Raw genomic sequence first — 21,021 nt, forward strand, 5'->3', positions numbered from 1 at the left:
TAATGATTAAACAGACCAGGTAGCTAAAAGAAGGTGCTGCCATATTTTATCCAATAGGAACCAGTTTAGTTTATGTAGCTTGTTATCATTTGAAACATAATTGGGATTTAAAAAAAATAGTTATTTTGTCTCCATTGCAATTGAAATCCTTTGTAAAATTAGCAAAGGCACAGCTGCCATGCTTGTTATAAAATAACCCGGGCTTCAGACTGCTCTACATCAAAGCCGGCTGGTGTGTGTGTGTAAGTTGTTGTATCATCACCTTTCAATTCAATGAGCCGTGTATATGTAGAGGTGCAGCATGGTATTTCAGTGTGGTTACTGTACTGGTTACTTAGGTGAAAGTCACTTTAGTCAGGATAAGTTCCATGAACTAGTAATATCAAACAGGAGGTCTGCCAGCCAGTTAACACTCAACTAATATAACGGTTAACTACACAGGACAATATAAGCAGCAGCATTTCACACCATGTTCACTGTTCTTAGTGCAAAGGTAAGAACGGAGATTTTTTGTTCAAATACACAGAAATCAGAAACAACTCCAACAAGCTGTACGTACCCAAACCATGAGAAACTCTACCATGGGACTTGGCAGCAAAGACCCACCTTTAATCAAAAACGTTGTTAGACTTTTCCAGAAGGACTCGATCTCATTTAAATTTAACCAGCTGCCCATGTATTTGTTAGTGGAGATTAAGCAGTTTTAACCAATCATTTTAGAGTTCCACTCTCTGTGTATCACTTTTGTCTTAACACAAAATCCTTCCAACAGTTCAAGAACTTCTTTTCTCCCTATCCCACAGAGCCACAATACCGCCACAATACACTGGAAAAGCTTTTTGTGTTTTGTTTTGTATCAAATCAGGTAGAAAAGGGAAAGTCCTGTTCAGTTTCTCTTCCAACTTAAGAAGTAATAATACTGACATGCACAGCTCATCCTCATGCCTGCTAAGATTACATCAGAAAAAAGATGGAATAACATCCAGGAAAGGGGTTTAACTCCTGCTCTGAACTGAACATTGACAAACGTATGATAAATTACAGCATCTGATCTGAATATTTCCTAATCTAGATTTTTTTCCTTCATTCTTTGGAGGGACATTATAGAGATGAATATCTTATTTATTTTTTCCTTTATCTGTGCTACTAATACCATCCACAATTATTAAAAACTGCATAAATGGTGGAAGATTAACATCTATTTTAAGGTTCTTTTAGTTTACTTTTTGCACTTCACTCTACTTGGACAGAAAAACTGGACTGCTCCTCTTTTAAGCTCCCATGCACTAGCACAATGCTCTTTGAGTTTCTAACAGTGATGGGAAAATGTTAGACCCATTGATAACTATTATTATTTTTTTAAATCACCATGGAACTCAGGGGCGGCTCCAGGCACCAGCGCAAGTGCGTGCCTGTGGTGGCAAGCCACGGGGGGCACAGCATGCCGGTCGCTGTGAGGGCGGCAGTCAGGCAGCCTTCGGCAGCATGCCTGCGGGAGGTCCGCCAGTCCTGCGGCTTCGGCGGCAATTTGGCGGCGGGTGCCGAAGGCGCAGGACTGGCAGATCACCTGCAGAAACACTGCCGAACCCGCGTGACCAGCAGACCGCCAAGAGGTGCACCGCCGAAGGCCGCCTGACTGCCGCGCTTGGGGCGGCAAAAGACATAGAGCCGCCCCGGATGGAACTGTTTGCAGTGGGTTTTCTGTAACCTATTTTGTAATGCAAAAACCTAAACTGTAGGACTAAACCACTTGACTATATTTTTTTAAAATATTCGATGGAAATTCAATTTTATATGGAAAAAAGGCTAACGATGCTGGGCTTCCGTTTTCTAATAACCCATTAGGAGAAGTTTCAAATCAAGCTTTAAAACGTGTTATTAACCATCTACTGAGCCATTTGAAAGATACATGCCTATGATAAGAGTATTGTATTGCCATTAACCTATGGGATGGTTCGAGACATCTCTTATTCACACAAAACTCTAAATGCATCTAATTAAAGCCACAAGATCAGCTGTCCATATTAATCACTCAACAGTTTAATTAAGGTAAACCAGCTTGTCAGAAAACTAGCCTTCTCTCTATTCTTCACCATTATTGACTTTTAATAGTTCACTGGATTAGTAATTACTTGTTTATGGCATTAACAAATACCTGTGAGACAAAAATAAACACAGTATGTGACCAGGAACAGTTTTAAACATACCCTTAGTTGGAACCAGAGGATAAATTTATGCCGTCAAACTAAGTTTTTTTAAAAAGCCAAACTGTTACGATTTAAATCGCTCTACAACCCAGAAGGAAAGTAAACTGAGCCAGAAACATCCTAATGAGCATTTGAGATCTGGAAGCTGATTTGTCACAAACTCAGATTAAGTGGTTCTTTTGGGTAAAAACTAGACATGAACAGGAGGTTTAGTGAGATAAACACTTAACTTATTTTTATATGCATTGTTAAAATATATACATTGAGCATCTGTTACACTGGATCATGTAAACAAGTACGCTAGGACAATACTACTAGGAAGGTAGTTAACACACACAGATGCAAAGCTTTCTGCGGAGAAAATAAAAAAACCCTTTGATGATCTCAAAGCACTTTACAAACTAACTATGAGTAAAGATCCATGGCCCAAATCCTCAAAGATATTTAGGCACCTAACTTGGGGGTTAGATACCTAAATACCGTTCAGCAGCTGGGCCCATATGCCAACCGATGAAATGCATCCATCTCTAGGGTGGAACACAGCAGATGTTTAACAGTTTAGGACAAGTGCCCCTGAAACAGTACTAACTAACAGGGATAGTCCCATCTAATGACCTGCCACCACCACTGGCTGAAGACATTAGGTTTTCCTTGGAGTCTCCCATCCAACTCGTGACCATACTTAGCTTATGAGAGGCAGTGCCAAACTGTTTAACTGAAGCTGGAGGGAGGGTGGGAATAAAAGCTATGTATATTCTTAATTTTCCCTAGGCATACCTGGTGCCATCAGTGATGAACATTTGTTCTGAGCAGAGTTGCTACCAGTGGAACACTTAGCATATGAACATTAACCCAATTCCTGTTAGAGATAAACCAATTTCAGCTCTCTCCTCTTCTAGGGGAGTATTTCATCCTAATAATAAAATCTCCACTGTAGCATGTGAGACTAGCAGCTCTCTGGTACCAGGCTGGATTTTTAAGTCTTAATGCTGCAATATCTCTAAGGGATTCTACATAAACATGGCTTTTTTTAAAAAAAAACCAAAAAAAGTAGTTTTTTGCCTTAAAACTGTAGGTGAAATGCGGTTCAACATCCCTTGCTCTAAGTAATCAGGATCTTTTTTAAGCTGCTTAATTATTCTCATCTGGCGTAGCCTAAATAAAGGAGTTCGGTCCCACGTCTCTCTCACAGCTGTACATTACAACTCCATGTGGGTCACCAGCATAAAAATCATTATGAGACAGCGAAAGGCTTGTCTGCCCGCAAAACAACAGAGCAAACATGGAGGAAGCGGGATGAACGGATGAAACACAAATTGTTGAGTCCTGAATAATAAACCACCTGCCCTGCAAGGTGAATTCCACTGAATGCCACTGAGGGCTTGTAAAAGACACAGGAGATGTGGAATCTTAAGATTCCAGGACTGTAACCTATAGCAATACAGATGTATATTTATACTGTCTCAACTCTGCTTTAGTCACTGACTTGTGAGCCTATGAGTCCTTGTGAGTCCTCCTTATGACTGAAGAGCGGGGGAAATAACTTCCACTTGAACTTGTACTTGACCCTTAACAAACATAATAGGTAACTAAAATGCAATATTATAATAAAATGGCATTTAAAAAATAGGGAGTCCTAATAGCTTAGTTGTAAATTTAAATAATTAAAAAACACTGAAATGCACAAGGTCAGACTTTTAGAGGTGCTGAGCTACCACAATAATCAATTAGAGTTGTGGGTGCTCATTACTTCTGAAACATCAGGTCCTTTTTTATATTTTATTTACACGCACACATGCGCTTACGTATGACCCACTGGAAAGAAACCACATTCATTGTATTGTCACAGGTCTATTGTAATACATTCTACCCCTTCTGAATGCAACATTCAGCTCCAGCTCACTACCCTGACAAATAAAGGAAAGCACTTTATGAAACCAATTTAATTGGGAGGTGACAGAAAACATACAGCCATTTTCTTTAGCCTTATCACTGAATTGGCTTCAGCTCCAATCTCTGCCAAATCCCACTCAACAGAAGAAATTAACCAGGTCAGCGGAACAGGTGCTACGCTGTGTCTGTCAAGGGGCTGGCATCCCCACAATTACTTGCACACAATGAAGCGGTAATCTTTACAGATCATCTCTCCCAATAAGCATATTGGGGAGGAGAGGAGAGGAGAAGGGTGGAAGGGAGGGAGGGAGAAGGGGAGAAAGGGAGAAAGGAAAAAAAAAGAAGCAAGAAAGGAAAATGAATGTGTCGCTGCCTCGCGGCTCAGCAGATGTCTGTGCGTGATGTACGAGGCTAGGATAAGCTGTCGTAGCCTGCTGCCAAAGAGTGGTAAGTGATTAAAGCCTCCACAGTCCTAAGCACCATATTTAGAGTCTATGGGGTTTCAAGAGTTGCACCCATTCCTTGCTGTGCTGCCAGATGTTGTCGATCGGTCCCCGTTCCTATTCGCTGTGTGCGGGCGGCAGCAGTTGGTACAGCAAGTAATGCAATCTGGAACGTTTCCGGAGATGCCGTACATTAAACGAGTGTCACCCATCATTCACCTCTACAGAACGCTGAAACAACTCCAATTTGCTGCCACTTCCCTCTTGGGAAATGGCCAAGATACAGTTGTGCCTGGCAGCCCCATTTGTTTTACTCAGGTGTTCCTCTTCCCTCAATGACCTCTATTAGTTTAAGTTTTAATTTAGATTAACCCCAGCACCCCAATTAACCAGTGAGGGGAAAAGCTAAAATGTGACTAGTCATAATTCTGAAATCAGAATGTATCGAAGTTAAAATTATTAGTAAGGAGGAAGGGCCATTCAACTACTGCAATTTTTCTTTAAAAACTTAACATTTCAGGGCCAAGAAAACCCCCACAGTACAGGCCTAAGGTTTGCCAGTGGGGGCTATTTCTCGCTGTTCATTTCGGTATTTTATTGTGCTGATTTAATCTGCAATATGCTCTTGTTGCAAACTTGGACTCCTGAAGATGGGAGCAGATTTGTCTGCATCTCAGAATTCTCTCACACCAATATTCAGCACTAACATCACAGATCTGGCCCTCCAATCATTGCTGCTCAACAGCCTCCTTCTGCATTGGAAAGAGTGTGCAGAGGGATCCAATCTCCAATGCAGGAGGTGCTGAGTCCCTCCCTGCCATGGAAACGCTGTTCAACTCACCCCAGGGCTAGGAAGGAGGCTCGTATCGTAACACACAGTCCTGGGAATCAAGTGATACAGGTTCCATTCCCTGCTCTGCCACCTGCATCCTGTGTCACCTTGAACAGGTTCTTTAGCCTTGTCCTAACTCAGCTCCCATAAAAGTCAATAATAAAACTTCCCTTGACGGCAATAGCAACAGAATTAGAACAAAGCTGAGGACTCCTGAAAAAATCACCCCCTTAAAATTTCTCAGCGCTCTTCCAATCTGTGAAATATAGACAATAATTACCTACTTTGCAAATGTTTTCATTCTGTTTGGTAGCCTGGGACGTGTATTGGAAAAGTCTGCTAGTCCGGTTGAATTAGTTATCAGGACCTAAAAACCACATAATTCCACCTCCCTTCTCCATATTCCAACTGTCATATGATTTTACCTGCTGATCCAATGAGCTTCTCTAGTTAGATTTCCAGGTTTCTAATAATATAACAGCATTTGTTTAGTCCTGATGTTAAAACCATCTCTGGATCCTTGGACCAGCAATATTTTTTTGGGCACTGGTCCAGGACTTAATTTAGCAAATCACTTCAAAGCTCTGTAATTTCCAGTATGCATTTTATGTGGCTGACATTATCATTTGCTAACTGAATTACAAACACAATGATCACCCCAGTCTGCAGCCTCCAGAGTAGCGTGTCTAGTCTCCCTGCCTCAGTATGGGAAGAGCTTTGGGAGCCCAGCAGCACTTTCACTCTTCATGCCGATTAGACCGGTTTTGTGTTTGGATGAGGGTAACTAATGTGCCACTGAGCAACTTCAAAAATTGTATTTGTGATGCGGCTTTCCCACCCACATAAGCACTTGTTTTTTCTTTAAAATATTCAGCTGTAGAAACTTCTGTGATTTCCTCTTTGTACACCAATAATCACCAATGAGAACTACAGAGACTGGTCTGATTCAGCAAGCATGATCCACATGGGTAGAGTAGTTTCAATGAAGTCCATAAGACCCCTCCCCATGAGGCAAGGCTGAAGGATTGACCGATAAAGTCTTGCATAGCGATTTCAGAGTTAAAACCTTTGGACATCATGAAATAAGGATAATAAGTAGAGATTACAGATGTCCAGTCAAGCAACTAACATGGTGTTTCTCTAAGAGGAATCTTTGGGCAGAAGAACTTACTGCTGAGAATTTACTGCATTAACTTCAGAAATACCAAAAGCCAACTTGAGCCATGAGACACAGAAAAGCTTTCCAGAGACCCACCTGGTGGTAAAAGTCATCATCATCAAAGATCTCCTCATCCAGGTCTTTTAGGTGCGTGTTGGATTTGGCTTGCGGGACGACCTCCTAGAACAGCAGAGAGAATGTTTATAAGCCCACATGTGCCTATGCTTCGGGTAGCACCCAGGCATGGTATCATATCTTAAAACAAGTCTAACACATCTTTGGTGGATTTGGGCAGTGAACCTCCCTAATTCATATTTTCAGCACCTTATGTTCTTCAATATGTACAGCCTTGGGATCCATTAGAACAAGATCTAGAGGAACTAGGCTGTAGAAAGGACTCCATGGAGAAGTGGTAGAAGCCCCATTTTTAATTCAACATGACAAAACAATGAGTAAGCATAAAGCAGGGAGCTATGGCGGATTGATAACGGTTTGGATGAAAGGACTCAATGGGCCTTTTCCATCTCCAACCTCAATGACACCATGTAAAGCTTACAAACATTTAAAAGCATGGTGGAATGGTGAATACCTTCCATTGCAGGAAGTTTTTAAGCATTTCATTATTTATAAGGCTAGGATTAAAGGACTTCTAATACATGGGAAGGAAATGGAGAAAGACTGCCAACACAGAACTGGTTTTATGATTCCCTAGGAAACAAGCACAACCTGCATATGATATCACCAACACATTGCTGTACTTAAATGTAGTTGTGCCTCAGTACATATATAGGCCTTTATTTAAAATGTAGTGGAAAAAATATTTTTGCAAGTGCAATAATTCTACATTAATTTTTACAGCTGAGTGTTTACTATTCCTTAAATACTAAATTGATGTAGAATATTTTGCAGGTGAAATGCAGTGTGATTCTTGGTACCAACTTCCTGGTCAAGAGCTTTAAACCCCATTATTAGGACCAAATTTTGCAGCTGCTTCTTTACGAAGCAGAATACAGGCTATGTGACAGAACTGACTCCTATTGCAGGACCAAGGGAAAGTGCTGGTATGGTCCAACCTGGAGTCTTGCTCTGCCTATCAGGAATAAGCATAGGAACCAACAGGGTGGGGCCTTTATGAAGGGCGGGGCCCAATTTGAATACCTGGCAGCGGGGGGTCTGCTCCGGGTCTTGCATAGCACCAAAGGACCCCCCCCCCGCTGCCGAAATGCTGCCAAAGACCCCCATAGCAGACCCCCCCGCCACCAAAATGCCGCCGAAGCCCTGGACCGCCGCCGGTTAAGTAAAAAAAAATTTTAAAAAGAGAGCCTAAGGCGCGGGGCCCTCTTAGGTGCGGGGCCGAATTCCAGGGAATCGGGCGAATCAGCCTCAAACCAGCCCTGGGAACCAATACAAACATTGTGAAATACAAAAAGCACCTCAATCATCTTTTAATCCATTAAATTACAAATAGCGTTACTTCATCACCCGTTACACCAACAAGAACATTACTTGTTAAAGGATCCGTTTAATTCATTTGCAGAGAATTTCATCACTTCCATTGGAAACAAAAAACTCTTACCGAACATCCGGGCAATGATTCGGGGACGGGCTGAGATTCCTGCTCCAGCTTTCCAAGTACCCTATACACAGATCGCTTAGTCTGTGTCCGCCGTAGTAATCTCTCTTTGTCCATCATAATCTGATCAATCTGAGTCAAGATTGAACGCTCAAAGGCACTGAAACCCTGCAACAACATTAACTAGTGTCAGATAATGCAGAAAGCTGCTGCTCAAGGCAGCAATGTTCCTTTATCTTTCCGTGTCAGTGGATAAGCAGACAATGTTCCTACTGGAGGAGTTTTAGTTTGGATTTTTGTTGTTGTTGTTTTTTTAATATATATATAAAACCCAACAAAAAATAAACCAACAAAAAGATACTGCCCTGAAGCAAGCTGAAAGCCTGGCTTAATAGACAGGCCTCACCGTTCTAGCTCAGACAAACTTCTCAATGATTAATATTAACCCCTAAATGGTGGGCCCTGGATCTCTTAGGACAAAATGAATTGCCAGCTGAATTAAAGTGTTCAGGTCTGTGTATTTACAATAAATCATGAAGTAAATAGGGAAATATACAGACCATAAACAGTATCTCGTCTCCAACTCACAGCGGACTGATACCAGCTGCTTCAGAGGATGGTGTGAGAAACACGGTAGGAGGCAGCTCTGAAGTCATCTGCCCATGGGGAAAATTTCCTCCTGATCCTGCCAAGTTAGAGCCGGGCTTACACCCTTGAAGCATGGGGCCTTATATCCCTTCCAAAAGCCTCAGGGATTTTTGTTTGTCATGGGCGTGTGTGTTTTAATTCTTACTATTGTAACTCTAGATGGAACAAGGAATGTTCCCATGTATGAATGGCATGAAACACTTCGGCTGCTGTCCCAATGTCTCTGGTAAATTTCTCGCTCTCTCACACACACACACACTTGCCTTCCCCAATTTGCCAGAAGCTAGTTTGGTCTTGTCATGCCACTTCTGCAAGGTGTTGTTCCGATATGTTCTGAAGTCAGCAAATCGCTTAGCCATGAATTCTGGATAGTCTTCCACCTCCAGTTTCCGTTTAGGGGGGCCTTTCCGCCTCATCTGATCCTCACCTCCCATCTCTTCATCACTACCACTGGGGATCTCCTCATCACTAGAAATTAAAAAAAAAACAATAGAAACACTTTGAGGAAACGATTTGGAAACTCTCTTTAACAGCAACTCCTCTGCTGATCATCTTGCCATCTTTTGTTAGTTATTTAGAAGTCAAGTCGCTGAACCCTCCCTCCCGCCACCAAAAGAAATTACAAAACACAAGCTCCTGGTGAAAACAGGAGAAGTTCAAATGCCATTTGTCCGCTGTGTCCATTACCCACACAGTAGGAGCTGGGGGAGCAGAGCTGAGATGGCAAAGGGCAAACCTTTTATGTTTTCCTATTGAAAAAGTTAACTACCAGATGGGCTTTAGCAAGGCCCAGACCCAGTCTTGTTCTGTATTTACCTCTTCATTTTTGATTGCTTCCCATCTACCAGATGCCTCGTGCCTGGATATTGATACAGCAGCTCATCCTGGAGGTCCACTAACGCTCTCAGCAACGCCTTCAAGGCTTTATAACCTGCAGAAGAAGAGACGCCAGTGACAATTGCAGGTTGATCCCAGCTTCTGGTGAAGCCTCATCGTGACAGCTTCTGGCTTCTTGTATTAAACCTACATTCCTGCCACAGATAGTGCAGGTCTTGTTAAGTCTCAGAGGCAACTGTTTTCACCAGCCCAGTTAAAAATGTTGTTCAATATGTATAACTCATTCTTTTGTTACTGCCAAAATAACTGCACAGAAGGATATACCTAGAAAAGAAGGGAGCGAGGGGTATTTTCTAAACTGCTGAGCGGTTACACATTGATCGGTCTATTTAACTGAGACACACAAGTTGGGCTCAGAATCCTAAAAGATTAGCATAGTGAAGTAGCAAGGACTGTGGGCTTAGGTATCTGATGGCACAAGGATATGACAACAGCCCCTTTTGCTGACTAATTCATTGCCCTCCTATGTTACTTTTTGCAGCAGGCACCGGCTTTGGTGTGAGAATTTGAAGCAATTCCAGCGAGAGAATAACTATATGTATGTATCCTATCTACACTTGCAAGTAGGGAGAGTGTGTGTGTGTGAGTGTGAGTGTGTGTGAGAGAGAGCGAGAGCGAAAGAAAATGAACTCCTGCAGAGCTGTGACTACTGCAGGTTTCCGCACTACTGTGCTCACCAGGCGGGAGGCAGAAAAAAGTTGGAATGTAAGTAAAATTAAGCCTAGCAAGATCTGACCTCTGGGAAAAACATAAACAAAGACCTGGCAAATAATGAGCGGATTTTGATCAGAGAATCAGAACTGCGGGCCTAGCGGTTTATAAGCAGAGAACGTCAGTCTCCAGGCCTGCCAACTGGGCACCCTTCACAAACCTACATTCACTTAAAAAGACAGTGTGTAGTTAAACCAGAAGAGAATCAAGGCAGAAGTTTAAGGAGTCTCCTCAGGCAGCTGTTTTCTAGACTACCTGCAGGCCCATTCGGTATCAATCAACCAAAGACCTGGACAGTTGCTAATTCCTTCATGTAGCTGTGTAACAAAGTCCCTGTCGAGAGGAGCTTCCAATCTACAGGGACAAGCATTCAAAATCGGACACAAGCCCAGGGTGATGGGGAGATGGACTTGTCCAACAGCGGTTCAACAGCTCTCCCTAAAAAGGTCGGAAATTAACACCCATAGGTTTCCCAGGAAAACTCTCTGTTACCTGGTTAATAAAAGCCTCTTTCCAGGCCTTGCCGGAACTCTCTGGAACTACAGTCTGAAGCATCACTTATTTTAGAGGCTGCTCACAGCTGCTATTACCAACAGGAAGCCAGAGGTCCTGGCATTCTAACTAGGCCTGTCTCTGCTGATGGGACATCCCACTGAACTGGACCCCACCACTTCAGCAAGTTGTTTCCCTCTTGTGGCTCCACAAGGATGTTTCTTGTTCCAAGAAGCTTGTATTTGGTAATGGTACCCTGAGCATTATCTGAACATTTCATATTTCCCCACAGGAAGACTGTTGCAAGTGTCACTTAAACGAGGAAGTGGATAGCATGGGCTGTGTTTGGGTGTGGAGCCAAATTTTATTTGTATGTTTGTAAATATTCAAAGCACATGCTGTCCCAAAGCACATGCAGGCAATTCAACGATGTCCGACACTCTGAGAAGTCTTTACAGCTTGATGTCCCTAACAAATTCAAGTACAGTAAGCAATCACTGACAATCTGACCATCAGTCTGCAGAGCTGTGGCATCATAGCTCAAACATGTTCAGTCTCTCGCAAGAAAAAGCTTTATGAAGGTGTAGAATAGTCTTTCCTGCAGACAAAAAGCAAGCAAGAGACTAGATGCGATCTGAAGTGATCCAGACAGTTTCCCCTTAAAGGTTTGATCAAAAACAGATTACATTGGCATTAGCCTGGGGACAACCTCTGTTATGTTCATAACCAAAGGTTAAAGGAAAGAAAGGTTCAGAGAGAACTAGAGAGCGATCTCCTGAGGCTCCTAATGAATTTAGTTGTCCAGACTTGGTCCATTTAGATTGCAAATTCCTTTGGGCAGAGCGAGACCACATCTTCCTTGATAAGCCCCAAGCACATCTGCATCTAAAACACAAAATACTTGGCCTGTTTCTAGACACTTCCTATCCAAGGATCACAAAGCCCTTCACAAAAGGGAGACAGGTACACCACCACTTAATGGGAAACTGAGGCACGGCGAATACATGGGTTGCTCACAGTGCCACGGGAAGTCCATGGCAGAGCTGGGACTAGAACTCAGATCTTTTACCACAGACCATTCTTCCTCCCTTACGAATCACAACGGGCTAGGTCCTTACCTGGTGGAAAGTCAGTGGAGCTATTTCAATTGACAGCAGCTGAGGATCTGGTCCCAAATCCTTCCCTTACTTACTGGATAGCACAACAGGAAAGGGGTGGGGAATATTTTATTTCAATTTGGCTTTTTTTTTTAAATGGGGGGAGACAGAAAACCCTGGATAAAATCAGCAGCAAATCTTCATCAGCCACATGAAGGCAACAGAAGTGGAAATCAGCCCAGACATGCCGGGGTCTCAATCTTTTGTATGTTCCCATTGCCGATATTACCGCTGCCACAGAACCTGGATAAATGATGGCCCGACCTCAGTAGCAGTAATGTCAATGAAAAGACACTAGGAAGACTTTTGCTGCCGATCAGCAGTTACGCTCATCCTCCTCCAGTACATGGCTCATTATAGATACATTTTGACAGCTGTTCTATATAAACCTATTAACGGATTAGGTTGCCACACTCGTAAAACAGTCGTGTGTTAGCATCAAAACAATTCTAAGAGAGAGAGAGAGAGAGACAGACAAAAGCCCTTAAAAATGCATCTGTGGTATGTAGTTAAAGCAAGGGCATCATTTGCAAGAGGCAAGCGCCCCCCGCCCTGAGTGCACAGCTTAAAGCAGCAAAATCTTTTCCTGCAACCAAGCTAAATGTCCCCAGAGGTCCTGAACCCGCTTATTTTCTACCCGCTGTCTACCCTCCAGGCGGCTTTGATCCTGTCTATTACAGCTGGAGTAGCACTCAAACTCTTTGGAGGTGGATCAGGGCTATTGCAAGCAGGCAAGGAATAAAGACAGGCTCAGGCTCCCTCAGGATATGAGATATGGACCCCAACAGAAGTGAGGATGGGAAGCAATTTTATCTGGAGTGAAGGGGGTGGGGAGGGCAGGGCAGACAATGACTGTGTGTCTACCCAGGTGGGAGGGCTAATTATTCCAGGCACTGACTTCATCATGAGCCTCTTACAGCTGGACCATTTCCATGCTTTCAATTCTTGTGTATTTAATGGCATTATTGGATAGGTGTGTTACTAGCGGGTGCCGAAGTGTGCTATAAACTCAGCCACACAAGCCAGTATCACCCCGATACTGCACTGCCTTATCCATTTCAGCATTTCATTCCAAAATGGACTGTTTTCTAGCAGATCTCCGGCACACAAACACACACACACACCCCTTTGTCCTGTTTGCTTTTGGGAAAGGGACATTCTAACTCAGGAATGAAGACAGGGTGTAAACTACAGCAGTTTTATGAACACAACCCAGGAAATGGGGGAGCAAACCCCCACGCCCCCACTCGTTCAGCCGACTGTTTTTAAATGCTGTTCTTGGACTGAAACAGGCCACTACAGCAGAGAGGCGGCACAAGCACACACAGTTCTTCTTAAGCATACCAGCACGTTAAAGCAGCTTACAGATTTAAAAATCTTTCGTTTCTACCCCTACACGAATTTCCCTTTGGTGCAAACGAGAGTGCCCTTGCAATGTACCAGCGGGCATGGAGAACGGATCACAATTAGCCCTCATGGACCTGACCGTGCACCGGGGAGGGTTCCCGGGACCAGCAAATCTTTGCTAATGGTCAGTATCTAGCGCTCTTTAAGACAGGTAGGCACCCGCAAATGCACTTTGAGCAGCGATAAAACCTGGGCGAGGCTCACAATAAAGCTTCTGCCACTTACTCAGGTTTGAATTTACTTGGGTTTGCATTTCTAAACTAAGCAGTTTGCTTCTTGGACTCGCTGCCCAGCTCTCTGTCAGCATTAACCATGCCCTGTGTTTGTTTTGCCCTGCATCTGTTGTGTTCAGATGACTACAGCTGTCTACGCTTTTGCTTGGCTCCCCGTTTCCTTCTCCAGCCGTACCCCCCTTACACCCCAACACTCAGTGAACAGAGACAGCGTTCAGAGTGTAACCTGAAGTCCCTTCATACAAAGCTATTCTGAAGGCACTTTACAGAGCAGCTCGCTACTCCTGTTGGACCCTCTGCTTCCCCACCCCATTTCCACGTGCTCTTTTGTTGCATTTTTTATTTAACTCACATTGTAATCTCCCTGGGGCCAGTACGGTGCCTTTTAATTACCCGCCAAGTGCTATGCATCCCTATGGGGCTATAGAATTACTGCCTTTATACTGGACCTCAAGACATTTGTGAAAAGTCCTCAAATTAACAGTCTAAATTTTAAGTGATTTTGGGTGCACAAATTAAGGAAACTGATTGCTGGAGGGCAGATGCTCAACACTGGCTGAAAGAAGACGTGTCTTTAAGGTGCCCCAATATGGGAACTCAAAATCACTGCCCCATTTGAAAACGGAGGCATGTAGCTTTCTGCTCCATACGCGCAGTGTACAAAAATGCCAAAATAAAGCTGGGGATGCAGTAAGACCTGGGAGAACAGTACACAGCCACTTCTCCCAACCCTTTGCTCCCTGTACCACTTACTCCTGGTCTAAAAGTGCCATTTAAAAAAAAAGAAAAAGATGATGTTGAATGGGAGGCGAGGTGAGAGGAAACGTTTACGGCTGCCATGCGAACAAGTGAAACGTGTTTTGAACCTACCATCCAGCTTAAATGGGAATCCTGAGACTGTCCCTAGCAAGAGGCCAACTCATAAGAGTCACTTTTAAGAGTCCGCGTGAGCCCCTTTATTGTGTGTCCAGGAGTGAAAAAGTTGTTGCAGATCCAGAAGACAGCATATCAATCCAGCAAGAAAGCTGGGAGCCAATATCAGTAAATCAAACTGTGCCTTTCTGTTAATACTCTCTCATATGTTCTCATTTTATACATCCCTTTACCGAGTCAGAAAGTAGCCCTGGAGTATTTAAGCTCCATTCAGGGATAGCACTGCCATGTATCAAAGTGTCAGGAGACCCACCAGAGATGAAATCTGTCCTACTGCTCTCAAACCACAAAAAAAAAAAAAAATCAATTTTGTCAATGCCAGCGCTTACAGGCACACTGGCTCTGTTGCTGGTCCTACCCCCTTGTGTGAATCAGTGGCGCTGGTTCCTGCATGAAGGATAACCAGGGCCAACCAGCCATACTTTGGCCAGCCCAGTTTAAGGTCAGAACGCAGACAGCGGCTCAGCTGGAGTAGAGATTGACACCCAAGTAGAGCTGAATTGGTGTCGTATGCAGGATGAGGGCTTCTTCACACTTATGTCATTGTAAGCCCAGCCTCTCTACTGCAAGAGAGGTCTCTACCTAGAAAAATGACCCGTTCACCTTTCCCCAGCACTAGGTGGGACCTCCCTTTGCCCCCAGCAGTGGCAGAGAACACTGGCAGCAATTTGTGTAGCAGCAAGGAGAGGGCTCTCTGCAAGACCATTGAAGTCAATGGGACTAAGCACATGCTTAAAGTTAAGCAAGTGCCGGAGGGCCAGATTTTCAAAGGTATTTAGGTGCTGAAAGATCCAAGGAGACGCCTAGTTGGGTTTTTTAAAAGCACCCAGACACCTAACTCCCCTCACACATTATTTCAGTGCTTCTTGTGGGGTAACAACAGCATGTTTCCTCCCGGTTCTTATGATGTGGGATATGGAGATCCTAGGATGAAATCCTGGCTCCCATGAAGGTCAATAGCAAAACTCCCAGTGCAAGTATACTAAGGAAAGCCCAGAGGTGCCACTGGAAAACAAAAAGTCTGAAACGTCTAGGGTAACAGATGCCCTCAGTTCTGCGTGGCAGCTGCGGGGTCACACTGCAAAGGCAACACTCCTCCCCCCAACCAAGCCAAGGAGTGGAAACGAGTCTGGAAGGGAAGAGGATCATGGTACACCTCTAACCTGATATAACGCGACCCGATATAACACGAATTCGGATATAACGCGGTAAAGCAGCGCTCCGGGGGGGCGGGGCTGCGTGCTCCAGTGGATCAAAGCAAGTTCAATATAACGCAGTTTCACCTATAATGTGGTAAGATTTTTTGGCTCCCGAGGACAGTGTTATATCAAGGTAGAGGTGTATTGTGGTTAAGGCACAGAGACTGAGTGGGAGGAGATCTGCGCTCTGTTCCAAGCTACACCACAGACATCCTGTGCCTCAGTTTCCCCATCTGTGACATGGAGATAATGGTAATTCCCTACCTCACAAGAGTAAGTTCATTAATGTTCATGGGCACCCAGTTACCATGGTGATAAACACCCTATGGAAAAGATGAATACATGAATCTCCTGTCTATGAAGATGAGATCCCACCACAGAGACTAGTAACAGGTAGGGTGGTGGGTTGCGGGGAGGGACAGCAATCAAAGAGAAGAACACGAGATAAAAATAGAGGATTATTTTCTACATCAATGGCTATCTTGCCCATTACTACACTGAAATAAGCATGAGACATGTTACAGTGTGAACAGTAGCAATTACTGTAGTTGAGATTTCACACACGCGCACGCACACACACACGTTTGGATTTTATATCATATACTACTTTGAAGAGCCCAAGAGGTGGAAACAGCATGATCCTGGTCCACCAAGTCTCAGTCCAAGGCTGGATCCTGCCAAGACTTCTTCACCCACACAGAGCCCCACTGATGCTCAGGGATCTATCTGCCCATGCAGAGTTCTTCACAGGCCTCACTAGAGCCTTATACTGTAACCCCTCACTTAACGGCCTAGTTATGTTCTTGAAAAATGCAACTTCAAGCGAAACAGTGTTAAGAGAATCCAATTTCCCCATAAGAATTAATGTAAATAGGGTGAGTTAGGTTCAAGGGAAAGTATTTTTGCTGCACAAAAGACATTATATAAAGTCTGAGTTCTAAATAATTTTAAACAAACAATTTAATGTTGTACTCACCAATGATGATTGTGAAACTTGGTTGAGGCAGGGGCGTAGTGGGATCGGGGGCTTGCCCCGCTCCACCTGCCTGGTGCTCCTGCCAGGTAGTAGGGTGGGGGCCCCGGGCAGGCAGTCCCTGCACTCCCACCCCGCTCCCCAGCAGGAGCCCTGGGCAGGCGGAGCCCCCGCACCCCAACTCTGTCCCCGGCTGGAACGCCCGCCATGCGGAGAGGGGCGGGCCCCCGTGCCCCAACCTGGACCCCGGCAGGGGGGGAGCCAAACAACATTATAAGGGAACATTGCAGGACTTTAAAGGAGTATGTTCTCTAATAGGTCCGTGACCTAATAGCGAAACAAGGTTAACTGGGAGGACGTTAAGTGAGGAGTTACTGCATCATACATGATACAGTGAGGGGGATAAAATGGTAGAGACACAATGGAAGAGCAAAGGTTACAGAGATACAATCGCTCAGTTGCATCCTGGTGGTAATATTAATTTCATATCTGCATAAACAAAAACATAATGTACAGTCCTCGAGAGGCAACATGGTCCAATGGATAAAACACCCGACTGGGAATCAGGGCACCTGACTCAGCCACTAGGCTGCTGTGTGACTGTAGGCACGTCATTTCATCTCTCTGCACCTGTTTCACCATCACCCTTTCTCCATCTGTCCACTGACACTGTAAGATCTTTGAGGCAAGGACTGTGTCCCTCTGTGTTTGTACATATCCTAGCATGAGAGCACCCACGGTATGACTGTAATACACATAATAATATGCGCATGTACAGTATGGGGCACGCATGTAACAGTTGTGTTTTGTTTATATAGTGTGTACAGACACAGTGTATGTACATGCATATGGAAATTATTACATTAAGCAAAACTAGTATTGTGCACACGATACCAAATATGAAGGAGATGGACTTAAATTTTCTATGATTAGTCGACATCTAGCTGCGTGATTAACAATTTTTTCCTCAGTTAAATCTGCGTATCTAGCATTGTAAGAATACTGCATTCACACACCCTTTTAATTTTTTCCATATACCCCCACACAGTGCATTCAGCATGCACGCACACACAAACAAGTTTGATCAACACACACATTTAAACGTTGATATCTTTCGCAAAAGCTGACCTCCTGAAATCAGGAGAGGAAAAGCTTAGAAATGCACTATTTTACCATTCCACAGATTGTGCAAAGCACCTAACAAACTGTTTCCATTATAGAAATAAAAAAACAGAAATAAAAAAATCAAAACCATAGTTTTTATTAAACTCAGTTATTAAACAAAACATCTTATCAGACATACGAGTTTATCTGAACATTCTGATTAGGAAAGAGAGTATTTTCGCTCGTTTTTAATGACTCTGGGTCTGAAGTTAAACTATAGGTCAAAATGACACTCAATACATTGGCCTGAGAACAATACTTCTCATTCATATCCACAAGCCAGCCACTTGCACTAGTCATCCCCAGCAATTAATCCCCCAAGAAACACATTTGATTAAATCTTTTCAAGCAAATCCTTTGCTTTGCTTTTGTTAGTTCACTTCTTGTCAACATCTATTAAAATATGCCTTTAATTCTCCCACAATCTTAAAAAACACCGATTCCACTGTCTTCAACTTTAATCAACTGTATGGCCGGCATTTTTCATTTCATAATAATGTGCTGTTTGGAATTCAAGAGGCAGGCTCAACATCAATCATTCGGCAAGAATTTTTCCACTGCAATAAATATGCAAATGAGGAAAGCCAGTCAGTCGTATTTCAGGCCCGACTTGCTAGTGTTTTAAAAAAGACACAAATTTATTAATTGCCGTTGGCCAGCGGAATCCTATTACTTTGGGCATTGATTACAAAGCTGTGTGAGTGATTATTGTGCAACTTGCGGGCTATCCAGGCATGAGGAAAAATTATTAAAGCAAGGCAGAGATTATCAACTCAGAATAACAATAAGCCTTAACATTTTAGGCCTTTAACTTCTTCAACAAAGAATTACGCGAGAGCTCCACTGTATCATAATTCTGAAGACTGTCAGTATTACTGTTGGAGCTTATTCTATGTTCCCCACAGCAAAACAATGTTACCAGCCGGGGGGGGACTCTGCAGGTTACACATTCCTTAACATGGACCATATGGGCAATAGTTTTTCTGTTATTCCCACGGTGTGGCCAACGGCAGGGGGAACAACCACTATATGGTGTAGCGAAGACTTCCACCGTCATGAGGCCATCTTGGAACGTTGCACGACCTTTACACTTATTACACCCTGTTAGAAGACTGGCTCCAAAAAAAAACAACAAAAAAACTACAGGGGTAAGCGTAAGAAGCGGCCCATAGCGCATTCAGCCTTGGATAAACTAGGGGTCAGCGCCAATCCTTTTGGAAGCAGAGGCCTGAATGGCCTGATGCTCAAGGTGCTGATAATTCATCTTCCATGGATTTCAACTGGATTGTAACTACACAGCACATCTGAGAACCAGGCCGGAAACGTTTTGGAAAATAACCGAAGTTAAACACTTTTGGTGCCACCGTAAGTGTTTGCCCTCTGGAGAAATGAGTTCTAGTAAATGACAGCTGGTGCATGTCACCCCCCGGCCAGAGGGCCAAAAAAAGGTCTATGCCTTTAGTCCTAAGCATATGTCTACAATGTAGGTAGGAGACGGGATTCCCAGCATAGACTCAAACAGAGCTAGTTTCAGTCTCTCTGCCCGCAATGGGAATCACACCTCCCAGCTGAAACACAGACATACCCAAAATTGCTGCTTAAGTGGGATTCAAGTGATGCACCGGTGTTGTGCTGGCTCTCTGCAGAGGGATGAACTCCACCCATTGTGTACAAAGGACCCAATGCTTCAGCCCCTAGTCATGTAAAGAGTCCCATCCACTTCAATGGAATAATTTAGTCCATTGACTCCAACATTGCTACTCATCTGAGTACACGTAGTAGGAGCAGGCATATAGAAGGAATTTGTGAAAAGTATTTATATAGATTTTAAGGCCAGAAGGACCATTAGATCATAGTATGACCTCCCGTGTAACACAAGAAAACAAATGACATTGATCAAGACAAGCAAAGCGTTTGCCACACGTGAGTTTTTATCTCCAGTGAGCTGAATGCCAGTTCACGTGTTATATATATGGAGACATACCTATCTCATAGAACTGAAGGGTCATCAAGTCCAGCCCCCTGCCTTCACTAGCAGGACCAAATACTGATTTTGCCCCAGATCCCTAAGTGGCCCCTCAAGGATTGAATTCACATCCCTGGGTTTAGCAGGCCAATGCTCAAACCACTGAGCTATCCCTGCCCACCAGGAGTTGGCTAACACATTTGCACGTTCTAGTCTGGATACTCCACAAACCTTTGCTCCAGTGTGTATTGGAACAAAGGTGTGTGGAGCATCTACACTAGTACGTACAAGCTTGTTAACTAACAAGTTAACTGGCAGTCAACTCACTCGAATAATTCTAATGCAGGCAAACCCTTTCTGTGTGTGCAAAGCATGGCAGATGCTTATGTCAGGGGTCAAATTGCAGCATGTGAGCAAACAAAAAGTTGCCATTTTGTGCCCTAGAACCTAAGCTACATTTCTTTTAAAAAAATAAACAAACCCCCAGCTCTCTCCAGCGCATACGGTTATGAAGGAAACCTTTAAAACGTGACCATTTCAACTTTTAATAAGGCTGGGGGAGGGGACTATACATGTTTTAAATCTAAGGACAAAAATCTGTCAAATAAGACTAAACAAAAGAGGCTAGGAGCCTTCTCTTCCCATGCATCACCGCAAGATTTTCTTTAACAGTCCTGAACGCCATACCAAATAAATACTGCATGCCGCACTTCTCTAACACCATCTCCAAACACTTTGCAAACAATGAATTATGCCTCAAAACACTTCCAGGGCCCCGATCCTGCAACAAGATTTGAGTGAGCAGAACTGTGTACTTGCATGGCACCCACTGCAGGACCAGGCCGTATGTCTGTATCCTCAATTCAAATCATAAGGGTGGTGAAGATATTGCAAAAATTTAAGAGGTCTGCCTTTTCCCTAACTACAACTTGGTGACTTGGCTTGAAAGTGAAATCTGTATTTGTGAACATGCTTTTTACCACATGCCCCCGCATCTCACATACACACCGGTAAGCCAAATGGTTGTCCATGAGCACGGGACAACTGGCTGCCTTATTTATTTTAAGTCTCACCAACACCACTCCATCAAGACACTGGTTTGCAAAAAAAAAAACCCTGCACAAATTTTGGTCT

The 21,021-nt window shown here is 43.7% G+C and overlaps 1 protein-coding gene across 1 annotated transcript in view; it reads right to left on the minus strand.

Annotated features, from left to right (window-relative positions):
- The window catches only part of AATF (apoptosis antagonizing transcription factor), an 83,453-nt gene that overhangs the window by 39,629 nt on the left and 22,803 nt on the right, over positions 1 to 21,021 (minus strand). Inside the window, exons 5-8 of the mRNA XM_039508493.1 lie at positions 9,572 to 9,686; positions 9,019 to 9,223; positions 8,111 to 8,275; positions 6,631 to 6,714 (exon numbers count right to left, since the gene is read on the minus strand). Coding sequence (XP_039364427.1) covers positions 6,631 to 6,714; positions 8,111 to 8,275; positions 9,019 to 9,223; positions 9,572 to 9,686 — 569 coding nt within the window. The remainder of the gene's footprint in view (positions 1 to 6,630; positions 6,715 to 8,110; positions 8,276 to 9,018; positions 9,224 to 9,571; positions 9,687 to 21,021) is intronic.

This window comes from Mauremys reevesii, linkage group 20 (genome assembly GCF_016161935.1).
Source record: "Mauremys reevesii isolate NIE-2019 linkage group 20, ASM1616193v1, whole genome shotgun sequence".
NCBI classification, from domain to species: domain Eukaryota; kingdom Metazoa; phylum Chordata; order Testudines; family Geoemydidae; genus Mauremys; species Mauremys reevesii.